Here is a 12243-nt window from a genome sequence, read left to right on the forward strand (position 1 = left end):
TTGGGCGCCTTGGGGCCCAGGGCTCCACGTAGCAGGGGCAGGAGTGTCCGGGTCTTGTGCCAGGACCTACGCCTTTGAAGGCTTCAGCTCCATCCCTGCCGGGGGCTATCTTGGGGTAGCCAGATGGAGGGAGGGAGGGAGACCAGGAGGCCCCGGGGGGGTGGGCCCCCTAGGGCAGGGATGCCCACCATTCCTGCCCCCTGGCCAGGCTCTGTCCATTCCAAGTCAGAACCCTCAGGCCCAGGCCCAGGGCCCGCCAGCCAACCGGTCCCTTCTCCCTCACACTGCACGGGGTGGGCTGGAGGGGGTGGCACGGGACTCCCAGCCCCTCCAGATTCACACTTGCAGATACAAAGCAACACAAACCAAAACAAAATAAAGTGGGTGTTTAATAGAAAAAAGAAACCAGAAGAACACCCACGGTGGCAAGATACTGCATTTCACTCTGCCCTGTCCCCAGCCTGGCTGAGTCCTGTCACCTCTACACCCACCTGCCCACCCAGCACAGCTCTGGCCTCTGCTCCCTTCAGGCAAGGGACGCAGCCTGGGCACTGCCAGGAGGGGCCACGAGCTCTGTCTTATTCACCTCCAGGTGTCCTCAGGCCCCCACCACTCCAGGGGAGACCTCGTGAGGTACTGAGGGTGGGAAGCTGAGCCTTCCCAGGCACAGGAGCCCCCTGAAAGGAAAAAAACCCCTTCCTGGGGTTCTCCCAAGAGGGGCTCCCACCACCACCCAGCAACATCTCAGGCCCGGGAACTGTGGGAGCTCCTCCATCTGCCCCACACCAGTCCCCGTACAGGCTGCTTGGGGCAAAAGGCCTCTGCCCTCAGTAGTTTCAATGAGCCGGGGTCCAGCCTTAGATCCTAGGGAGTGAGGCAGGGAGGTGGGGGCTGCTGGGGCGGAGGGCACAGTTAGGCGGCCACACACTGCGACAAGGGCTCTGGGCTGTGGGGCTGAGGGCTGGGCACCTCACAGTCCTGCCAATTTAGGACGGAGCTCTGTTTACCTGCAGGGTAGAGAGAAAAAACTGTGAGGGTGGTCAACACCCACCTTGTTCCAGACCAAGCCCTACTGTTCTTGTTCCCACACCCAGGGCCCACCTCAGCTTCCAGAAATGGCCTGTCTCCCTGGGGAGCGGAGGGAATGCCAGGAGAGTGCCAGCTCTGCCACTGGACTCAGACACCCAGCCCCTGCCCCAGCCCCCCCCACTCAGGGCTCCTTACAGCAAGAGCAGTAGAGCAGCTCCATGACTCGGAAGCAGTTGTCCAGCAGGGCTTTGGGCCGTACCAGCTTCAGGCTCAGCCCTGGGGCACTCAGGAGAGACAGCACGGCTTCCACCTTGGGGCTGACCTCCACACCCTGGAAGGGAGGAAACTGTTAGCACCTGGGGCCAGTGCAGAGACAGGGCCACATGCCAGGACAGCTGTGAGGGCTGTCACATCTGGAGCCGTGCAAAACACAGAAGACAGACAAGACTTCCCGTGACCAGGAGGCCTATGAGCAATTTCCTTCTTCCAGGTGCCAAGTTTCCCAGGGGAGGGGAGTAGGGGTACCCTTCCCTGTCCCTCACCCAAGCACAATACAGAGGCTTCTCTTTTCCCATCATTAGAAAAATGACTACCATGCCCAGGGGCACCAAAAAGCTGCTGAAGACATGGCTGGGGCTCCCGGCCTCTGCAAGAATTTCAAGAACTCCCCCAAATTTGAGGCCGCTGCAAAAGCAGTCGCTGGCCCCTAACCTGGGCAGCAGCTCACAGTGGCTGTTGGGTGTTCTCACTAGGGAGCAGGTGGGGGTCCCTGGGGCAGGTAGGTACCAGGGTCCTGAGGAGGGCTGGGGTAGGGTAGGGAGCATGGGGGGTGTGGGAGGGTCCCACATGGCCTGTTCGGGCACACTCATCCAGCTGCCTTACTCTTCAGGCTTTTCCAGGGACATACCCAGAGGCCTCAGGTCAACCTTGCTGAGAAGGCAGTTACCAGGAACCTCTTTATTATATTATTATTATTATTATTATTAATTGAAGTCCATAGTTTACATTAAGGCTCACTCTCTGTGTTGTACAGTTCTATGGGCTTTGACAAATGCATAATGTCACATATCCACTTTTACAGTCTCATACAGAGCGTTTCATCACCCTAAACAACTCCTGTGCTCCACCTATCCACACCTCCTCCCCTCTCCCCACAAGGAACTTCGTTTCTCAGGCATAGAAAACAAAGCCACGGGGTTCAATGACTTACCCAAGATCCCAGAGCAAGACAGCCCAGAACAGGGTCTCGGGCACACCTCCTGCCCCCAAGCCCAGCCCACCACTGGCCGTCTCCTCCTCTCTCTCATTTCTCCCACACTTGTTAGGACATGCTGGAACTTTGCAGGTGTCCACAACCTCCCCCGACAGCCCTGGGCTACCACACACACACACACACTGCCCGCCCACACCTCTGCCCAGCTCACCCTGAGGACTTGCTGCACATTCACCAGCAGAGTGTGTATGTCCTCCAGGTACCTCCAGGATGGGTGGCCTTCGAGCAGCACCTGCTGCACGGCCTCGGTGGCACTGAGACTTACCCAGACCCACAGATACCGCAGCTCCTGCTGGCTCACCCGGGCCCTCTGCTGTGGGGACAGAAGAAATCATTGAAACCGCCACACACGGGCTTCTGGGCCCTCCCCACACCGCTCTGACCACCCTCCCAACTTGCCCCTGCATAAGGAGCCAACCACAGGTGCCCACTGTGGACTTCGGACAACCCTGGACCTGGGCCAAGGGCGAGCTTACTTGAGGGGCCAGGAAAGGCCACTGGTAACAGGACCTGCCACACCAACATGACTCTCAGGAGAGGCCCCCAGTATATCCCAGGAGACAGGGAGGGGATTCTCACCAGCCTTGTGACGTTGGCCACTCTGAGCACCCCCTCATAAGGCATGCTGACCCTGTAGTTGATGGGGAAGTAGTGTTTCTGGGGAGGTAAAAACAAAACAAAACAAACATGAGATCAGAGTCAGAAATGGCTCAGACAGGTTCCTGCAAACCGCCCCACTCCCCAGACATTTTGCTGTAGGAGGAGGGAACCCGGGAGCAGCCCTATGATGGCAGACGTGGCCCTCTAGGGAGAATGCACTTGGCTCCCCATCAGGATAGGACAGCTGTCTTTCCTCTGGGACATGGGGAGGGATGAAACAAAACACCTAGATGCTGCTAAGGCAGAAGTTTCAGCCAAGAAATAGTATAGGGACACGCCACCCAAGAGAAATAGACTCCCTGGGGTGCAGAAAACTAAACGAGTACTTGAAAACTTATTATGGTGATGGCTGCACAACTCTGCAAGTGTACCAAACACCCCTGAGTACACTTAAATGAGTGAATTATGTGGTACATGAATCATATCTCAATAAAGCTGTTTTTAAAACAAGTGCCATGTGGGCTTCTCCACCTGTGTCCCAATTTCTAGGCCCTTATCTCCCCTGCTAATAATAAGTGTCTGGGGTTCCCCAAGGTTTCCTGGAGTCCATTCCTGAATCACGGGGTAAGTGCCACGTGGAGGTGAGACCAAAGGTCAGACCTAGCAGGAGGGGTGGAGGCCCCCAGGGATGGCTGGCGGGAGGGAGAGGGAAGAGCGGTGCAGCCAGGTAACTGGGCCATTGGGAGAGGGGGGTGGGTGCGGGGTAGAGAAAAGGAGCCTTGGAGGCTCAGGGCTGACACAGGTCCAAGGAGAGACCCTGAATGTCCAGATCCCTACCCCCCATGAGCTAAGGGGCTTGGGATGGCGGTCTGCAGGCACCACAGGGTTACCATGTACTGAAGGCGGTTCCTGTACTGCAGCTTGTCCCGCAGAAAGCCAGTGATGGCGCACTCCTCGCTCGGGGTCAAGGGCCACACCTCCAAACCCTGGTTCCCCAGGGCCATGCCAAGGAGGATCCCGAGATCTGTGGACGGTGCCCAACAGGAACACATGAGCGGCCTGGTCTGCCCCCTTCCCGGTCACGAGTCCCCAGGAGCGGCGGGAGGGGTGAGGGCGGGGAGCCGGGAGGTAGTCCCACCTCCAGGAGCACCGTCTGCAGCCTGGGCTGGGGGGGGGGGGGGGGGCAGGCCTGCCGGAGCTGGCAGCTGGCCAGAAGCCACCCCCGAGGCTAGTCCTGGCTCCTCCCCACCAGGAGGCCACCACTTCCCCTCCAGGGCACCTTGCACAGTGCTGACATGTTTTCAAAGCCCGCTGCTGCATTTTCCACCTGGGGATCCAGGAGATGGAGGTGCTAGTTCCAACTCTAGAAACGACCCCTGGGTGACAGGAGCCACGTTTCCCCCTGCTCTAGCTGACCGTGGCACCCGTCTCGGTTAGCTGTACCGCTGGGTGTGCAGGGTCCTTCTGGTTTGCGAAGCTAAGCAAATCTCACTCAGGCCCATTCTCACTCCCTGCCAAAAAAACGAGCTGCCGTCTTCTGAATGTCACCAGCTTTCGCCACTAGGGGTGGCTGTGACTTCAGAAATAGCCCGTGTGATTTCCTGTAACTGAACAGACTTACAAAAAACCTCTAAGAGAATCTGCAAAAAATCTGAACAAGGGTTATGTCAATCGGAGCAGAAAGAACAAAATCCAAATGGACAAGAGACATATCCGAAAAAATCAACCTCACTAATAAAGACAAAGAAATCCACATTAAAACAATCGGATGCCGTTATTTCACCTATGAAAAGTGGTTTTGTTTGTTTAATTTTATTTTCTTTTAATAGCATTTGGTGCTGGCAAAAGTAGTGAGGCAGATGCTCTCATCCTGGAAAGCAGTCTGGCAATTTTTGTTATTAATGGAATTAATAAGGTCCACACCCTTCCACCCAGTTAGCCTCTGAAATGTCCACACCCTTTGCCACATTAAATTCACTTCTAGGAGTAAACCCAAAAGCAAACAAAAAGGAGAGCCCAAAAGGCTTACGGGCAAAGACTTCCATCACAGCATTATTGCATAATAGTGAAAATCCGTAAACGATCTAAATGCTTAAGAACAATTAATGTAGTCAATAGAAGTCACACTGTCAAAGAATGCTTATGACCTGTTTATGTGATAAGAAAAGTACTTATGATATGCTTAGGGGAGTTTTAAAAGAAAACACAACTTAACACTCGACTTAACACTCCGTATCTGAGTATATAATTCAAGCACGACTTGAATTCTGTTGGTTACAGATGTGTGCTTAGGAAGTGCAGTGGGAAGAACTGTACCATATCTCTAGGGGAAATGTTTATGTTCTTTATGTTTTATAGGATATATTTTATATTCTACAATGAATTTCTATTATTGTTATAGTCAAAAGCAATCTTTTTTTCTTTTTTTTCCCCAAAATCGGCCAGGCAGGCTGTCATCTCCTGGATCCACCCTGGTTATGGGCAGGAATTATTGACTGGACCTTCCCCACTCACCTTCCTGGTCCTTAAGAAGACTTTTGTTTTTAAATTCTGCTAGCCCCGGCCTGCTCACCCTCGTTTCCCTGAGTCCTTCTCAGTCCGGCTGCCACGGCTTTTCTCCTGCTGGGCCCTCACCAGGGGCGCCCTCAGGTCTGCTCAAGCCTTGTGCCCTGTAAGGGCTGCAGCCCCCTGCCCTTCCTCCCACGGAACTCTGACAACCACATTTTTTGCAAGGATGCAAATTTGCAACCCATCTTACACTCCCTCGCTCTCTTTCTTTCCCTTCCCAAGTGCTCAAACCAGTATCCCAACAAAGGTACAGAGCAACACAACTGAGCCAGCTTGCTTCTGGTCTTGCCTCTAAGTCATGAACCCTCTCAGCGTGACACGCCTGCAGGTCAAGGTCATTCCTGCCTCAGAGTTTTTGCTCACAGTTTGTTCCTGCCCTGGGTATCCTCACACACTGCAAACCTCTTTCGGGGTCTCACCAAGACTCCTGCCCTCCCCAGGGTCTACCCTGCCTACACCAGCCCCCACCCATCCCTGCCTCTGGCGCCATCTCCCCAATTCACCCATTATCTTCACCAGACAACTGAGCCCCTAAGTGTGTAAACACATGATGTGACCACAGCCCAGGCTTGTTCACTGAGCACTTTTGGGGTTCACCTCGAGCAGGGGAATGGTAGCATGCATCTGAATCTCCTGGAGGGCAGTCAGGACCCCACCCAGAGTGTCTGATTCAGTAGGTCAGAGGCGGGCCAGAGAACTTGATTTCTAACAAGCACCCAGGTGATGCTGCTGCTACTGGTCTGGGGACCACACTTTTTGAGAACTTCTGACCTAGAGCAACAGTTGCAAACTGGTGTCCCAAGGGCCACATCTGGTTCACAGAAATTTCACATAAAAATCTGAATTTCCATCTTTTCTTTAAAAGTCAGCATTTGTCCACACAGGGTCTTCTTTCTCCCGTGGCAGTCACCACTGGCTGTTCACCCCAGGCCCCAAGTCCTGCCCCAGCTGCTCCCATCTGTGTCCTGGTCCAGAGCCTTCGGGGCCTGGCAACTGTGGGTTCATAGCCGGGACTGAGTCTCAGAGAGCCAGTCCCTCCCAGCCTGGCACCATGAGCTGTGCCAGAAACTCTGCCCACAGATGCTCTGCCTCCCCCAGACAGGCTTCCTCCAAGTCTGCTGTCCATTTCCAACTGTAAATTCTTTTCTGTTCCCTCCACAGGCCAGTAAACATGGCCACGCTGTACCCCTGGAGCCCCACAGCAGGGGCAAACCTGACCCTGGTCCAGAGACTTGCCCTGCCTCACCTCCCTCCAGAGGTCGGGGGCCCAAAAGACAAAAGAGAAGGCTGAAGATAGAGCAGTATGAGGAAGGAGCTCCCAGATGGCTCCCGGTGAGGGGCGGGGGACTGCGCCTCTCCCTAAGACAGCCCTTGGTGCAGTGATATGATAAAGGGGGCCTGTCCACCACCATGTGTAGGGGGGGTATATAGCACCCCCCCAAAAAATATTGTTTACCCAGAACCTCAGGCGCACCTTATTTGGAAATAGAATCTTTGCAGATGTAATTAAGGCCCACCCTAAATCCAATGACTGGTGCCTGTATCAGAAGAGGAGAGTACACAGAGACAGAGAGAGGGAAAGACCACGTGAAGGCAGAGGCAGAGGCCGGAGCAATGCTGTCACAAGCCAAGGGACGCCAGGAGCCGCCAGAGGTTGAAGAGGCAGGAAGAATGCCCCCCTAGAGCCTTCAGAGGGAGCGTGACCCTGCCTACACCTTGACTTCAGACTTCTGGCCTCCAGCCCTGAGACAGGATAAACGTCTGCTGCTGTAAGCCACCGAGCCTGTGGCAATCTGCTATTGCAGCCAATCCTTCTGCAACACCCCAGCCCCTCCGCAGGCCCACAGTCTGCATCCCACCCTCTCTCACTCCACAGCCAATCCTGGCCAAGTCCTGCAAGCTGCCTCCACAAACTTTGTCCCCTCCACCAGTTTTGTCCCTTATTCCAGGCCTTCTCTTGCTCACTTCCATCTCTGGGACTGGCCCTCATTACTCCCTGTCCAGAAGGTGGCGACAGCAGCTCCTTTCAAAGCAAGACTGACCTTCCGAAAGCAGAGGCCCTCTCGGTCACAGCCCCAGCCCCGGATCTGATCCTGAACCCCCCAGGTGCCCCTGCTATCTCATGAACCAGCTTTCCACCCTGGCCTCTCACTGTCCTACCGCTGAGCCTCTGCTCGTGCTGGTCCCTCTCCCTCGAACGCTGTCCTCACCTCCGCATGACCACCTGCGTGAACACTGCCCACCTTCAAGACCATGTCAAGTGGCATCTCACCCATGGTGCTCCTCCTTCTCCTCAAGACCTGGAGACTTCCAGAACACTGGGTCTCTGCCTTCCACTGTGCAAAATGCTCCGAGCCTTCGCAGATCCTTCCACAAGGACCAGGTTGGACCCAAGTCCGCTGCTGATTCCTCGCAGGATCAAGTCCTGACCTCATCCATTCAGCACAGAGCTCCCAGGGCCTAACTCTGTGCCAGGCTTCAGAGAGTGAGGCCAAGGCAGCCCAGGTCCCTGTCACCACGGCAGGAACTCTCCAGTGGGCACGTGGGAGGCACCAGAAACATGGGCTGAATTTGATTCAACTAAATCGAATCTCCGAATCTGAAGGGATCTCGGTCTGGCCTCCTGCCAGCAGGCTTGAGAGGCTTCTAGGGCCTTTTTTTTTTCTGTCCTCATTTCAACTTATTTTTCTTTCTCCCAACAAACTGCTCCCCCTCAGCCTTTTAATTTTGTTCTTTATGGAGGAAGGGACAGAGGAACAGGCTGCCTTCTCCAGGCACCTGGCTGCGCTTCTCCCGTGTGTCTTAAGGCCCAGACACTTTCACAAGCCCCCTTCCCACCTGCCGGCCACGCCCAGGGAGGCCAGAAATCCTCTCCCTGCCACCTCTGTCCCCACCGTACTCCTAGCACCCGTGAGTCTGGGAAGGCACTGCTGCCACCTGCCCCCAGCGCCTGCCCCATTCCCATGACCACCCGCTGACTGCGCCCACGCAGCCTATGACTCACGCCTACCATGCCTGCCTGAGCTGGGGTCAGCTGGAGCCTGGGTGGAAGGCGAGCGTGGGAGCCCCAGAGGGCGCCTGCCCGAGGCTGGGAAGCATCTCAACTTCTCACCAGCAAGAATGGCCCAGTTGCCGTGGTTACAGCAGAGCCCGGCTCTGGGCCAAGGCCTCCCCGGGGCGGTTTCCACAGAACCCCCAGTACTCACAGTGGAGCCAGGAGAATCCCCGGGGCATGGTGGTGTGCAGGGTCTCCTAGAGAGCAGAGGCGGTGTCCCCGGCGGTATGTCTATCCACAGAGGCCCAAGTGGGGCCTACATGGCATCAGGTCAGCACAGGTAGCCCAAAGTTGAAGAAGGGCTGGCCAGGGAGGATGGCCTGGCAGGGGGACACAGGTGCTCCCGGGGCAGTGCCACCCTTATCTGCCTGGCCGTGGGGAGGGCAGCTCAGGGGCAGCTTCGAGTTCCATGGCAGCCCAGACCTGGCCTGAGATAGCAGCCTCAGGGTCTTCCTTCTGGAGCAGGAGGAGAGAGTCCCCAGCAGGCCCCTCGGAATCTGAGGCTGGGTTCTGCTTTCTCTGATTTCTCCGTCTGCAGCTGCTCAGTGTGAAATCTGGCTCTGGAAAGAGAAAGGAGGAGAGAAACCAATTATGTAAGAGCAGCGCTGCCACTCAGCCATCAGCCACAGGCAGAGAGCCTAATGTGGGTGCTGCACCCACCGCCCAGCAGCAACCCCCGGGGAAGGACAGAGGCGCACAGTCCTGCCCTGGCAGCTGCCTACTCGGGAAACAAGCTCACACACAAGAAATGACTTCAGAACACCCAAAGGGCGGCATCGGCCCAGGAGTGAGTTGTGATGACACCGGCTGGCAGCCTGAACTAAGGCAGGACCAAGGAATGAATGACCGTACGGGTTAAATCAAGGGAGATTCCTGAAGACGGTAAGATTTGTAGGGAAAGTATTTGTATGACTCCGGCTGTAGGGAAGTTAAAAATGGAAATGATTCACCCCTCCACTCACCTTCAGGCTTAGTCCCATGCTCCTATTACCCCAAATTTGCAACCCCTCTTAATAGGCTGCCCAGTTAAATTTTAATTTCATTTAAACACTCACATATTTTTTAGTATAATTATGTCATGAATACTTTTTAGTATAAGTATGTCTCAAATTCTGCATGGGACATATACTAAAAAAAAGTTAATTGTTGTCCTGGCAGGTGTGGCTCAGTTGGTGGAGCATCATCCATGCGCCAAAAGGTCGCCGGTTCGATTCCCAGTCAGGGCACATGCCCAGGTTGCTGGCTCTGTCCCAGGTAGGGGGCGTGCAGGAGGCAGCAGATCAATATTTCTCTCTCACATTGATGTTTCTCTCTCTCCCTTCCTCTCTAAAATCAATAAAAACATATTTTTTAAAAAATAATTCATTGTTTATTAGCAATTCCAATTAGGTTGGCAGTCCTGTATTTTTATTTGCTAAATTTAGCAACCCTATGATAATAATGGGATAGCTCTTCCTGAATGCTCACTATAGGCTAGGCCCAGGGTTAAGGCCTTTGTATTCACTGAATCCTCACAATAATCTTATGGGGCCAAAAAAAAAAATCTCACTTTTATCAATGAAGAAATCAGGGCCCAGAAAGGTTAAGACACTTGTCCACGGTCACACAGCTTGTAAGAAGTGCAACAAGAATTCAAACAAGGCCTGCTGGTGGCCACTCCCACAAGGCAATGCCCCTATGTTTTGGGAAGCCCATACCAGCTGGGCACTGGGCTTGGCACTCTCATGCCACCATCTCATCTATCCCTCACTGCACTTTGCCAGGTAGTGGCCATTGTCCCCATTTTGCAGATGAGATAACTAAAGCTTTGAGAGGCTGAGCTGGCTGGCGACAGAACCAGCTCTGAAATTCAGTCTCTGACTCAGATCTGTTTCAGGTCCTTGTCTTCCGTTTCCCCTCTGGTCGGGGAAATGGTCACAGGTTGATGGCAGGAGGGGAAAGTAGGTATGATTTGGGGGTCTTCTCTATTGTGGCTCCGGTTCATCCCTACAGAATGAACTGGTCCTTGCATGCAGGGGTTCCCAGATGGCAGGCAGGGACTCGCCCAAAGAGCACAGGTCCCCATCCACCCTACATGTGAGGTCAGACCTGGATCTCAATTCCTCCTCCAATCCCTACTATTACAGTGTCACCACAGACACTAACCTAACTAAACTTGTCATTAGTTTAATTTTTTTAGGTGTATTGAGGTATAATTTATATACAGTAAAATTCACCTTTTTTAGTGTACAAATCTATGAGTTTTGACAAATTCATAGAGTTGTATAACCAGTACAATAATCAAGATATAAAACATTTCCATCCACAGGGGGGACGGGAAGAGGTTAACTGAAGAACTTATATGCATATATGCATAACCCGGGGACACAGACAATAGTGCGGTGAAGGCCTGGGGGACGGAGGGGGTCAGTGAGGGGAAAAGGGGGACATCTGTAATACTTTCAACAATAAATATAAATTTCAAACAAACAAACAAAAAACATCTCCAACCACCCAGGAAATTCCTTCCGGTCTCTGCCCAGCAGTTGCACCGTTTCCAGGCTGCCAGGTGCCCACGGTCGCAGTGTGCAGCCTTTTGCACCAGGCTCCTTTCACTCGGCATGCTGCATTTGGGCTCAGTCAGGGTGCTGAGTGTGTGTATCAGTGGTTTGTCCCTTTTTCTGGCTGAGAAGCATTCCATTGCATAGCAGAATCACTGTCTGTTTGTCCATCCACCAGTCGAAGGGCATCTGGGTTGTTTCCAGTTTAGGATAATTATGAATGAAACCCCCACAAGCCTCTGCGCACAGGTTTTGGTGGGGCTGAAGTTCCCATTTCCCTCAAGACGATCTGTAAATGAACGTGCTCTGCAGCCCTTCAGCACATCGGAGCTCTGCAAGCTGTCCTGTCCTGTTCCCATGGCTGGAGCATGCCTCAGCCAAGACCTCGCCAATCGCATGCACACAGCAGGCTCTGTGCCCGGTCCACACCCCACAGAACTCTGACAGCCTCCTCACTCAGAAGTCTCCCAGTGCTAGCCCCAGTGCTAGGCCCCACCCTGGACCACAAATCCTTGCCCACAAATCCTGGAGGAGGTGAGAAAGGGAGAAATGGGGTCATGGTCGCCTTCCTCCACTCCACATAGTCCTGAAACTGGGCTCCATCTGTGGTTATAGGAATGGGGGGTGGGACAGCCCTGAATTGGGGGGTGGCGGATGTGAAAGCCAAGGAGGGCACTGAGTTACCTAATGACATGGGAGCCAGAGCCAGGGGGAAAGGGCACAGAGGAAACCAGGGTGCTCACAAAGGCCCTAAAGCAGGCCCCTGCAGGCCTGAGAGTAATACAAGTGGCATTGCCGATAACTAGGAGCCCATGGTGTGCCTGCCCCCCTGCCCCACCCCGTGAGAGAGGGTGAATTATATGAGAATAGGCCCTGGCCGGGGAATTCAGTTGGTTAGAGCATTGTCCCGATACACCAAGGTTGTGGGTTTGATCCTGGGTCAGGACACACACAAGAATCAACCAATGAATACATAAATAAGTGGGATAACATATCTGTGCTTCTCTCTCTTCTTTCCCCTCTCTAAAATCAATAAAATTAAAATAAAAGAATATGAGAATACATTTCTCCCACCTCCGCCCCCACTCCATCCCTGGGGCTTAGAGCAGCCATTAGGAAACCCATGCAGGGAAAAGTTATGCAAAAAAATTAAAGTTGGACTATTTTTCTGCCTGGGT

General features: G+C 53.8%; 1 protein-coding gene across 3 annotated transcripts in view; it reads right to left on the reverse strand.

The window, feature by feature from the left end:
• Positions 1-370: 370 nt before the first annotated feature.
• IL34 (interleukin 34) overlaps positions 371-12243 on the reverse strand; it is a 50855-nt gene continuing 38982 nt past the window's right edge. For all 3 annotated transcript variants that reach the window (XM_081117837.1, XM_081117838.1, XM_081117836.1), the window contains exons 2-7: positions 8677-9085; positions 3793-3926; positions 2882-2959; positions 2454-2615; positions 1225-1360; positions 371-1007 (exon numbers count right to left, since the gene is read on the reverse strand). In XM_081117837.1, coding sequence (XP_080973963.1) covers positions 913-1007; positions 1225-1360; positions 2454-2615; positions 2882-2959; positions 3793-3926; positions 8677-8704 — 633 coding nt within the window. In that variant the 5' untranslated portion in view covers positions 8705-9085 and the 3' untranslated portion in view covers positions 371-912. The remainder of the gene's footprint in view (positions 1008-1224; positions 1361-2453; positions 2616-2881; positions 2960-3792; positions 3927-8676; positions 9086-12243) is intronic.

This window comes from Miniopterus schreibersii (genome assembly GCF_964146895.1).
Source record: "Miniopterus schreibersii genome assembly, chromosome: 18".
NCBI classification, from domain to species: domain Eukaryota; kingdom Metazoa; phylum Chordata; class Mammalia; order Chiroptera; family Miniopteridae; genus Miniopterus; species Miniopterus schreibersii.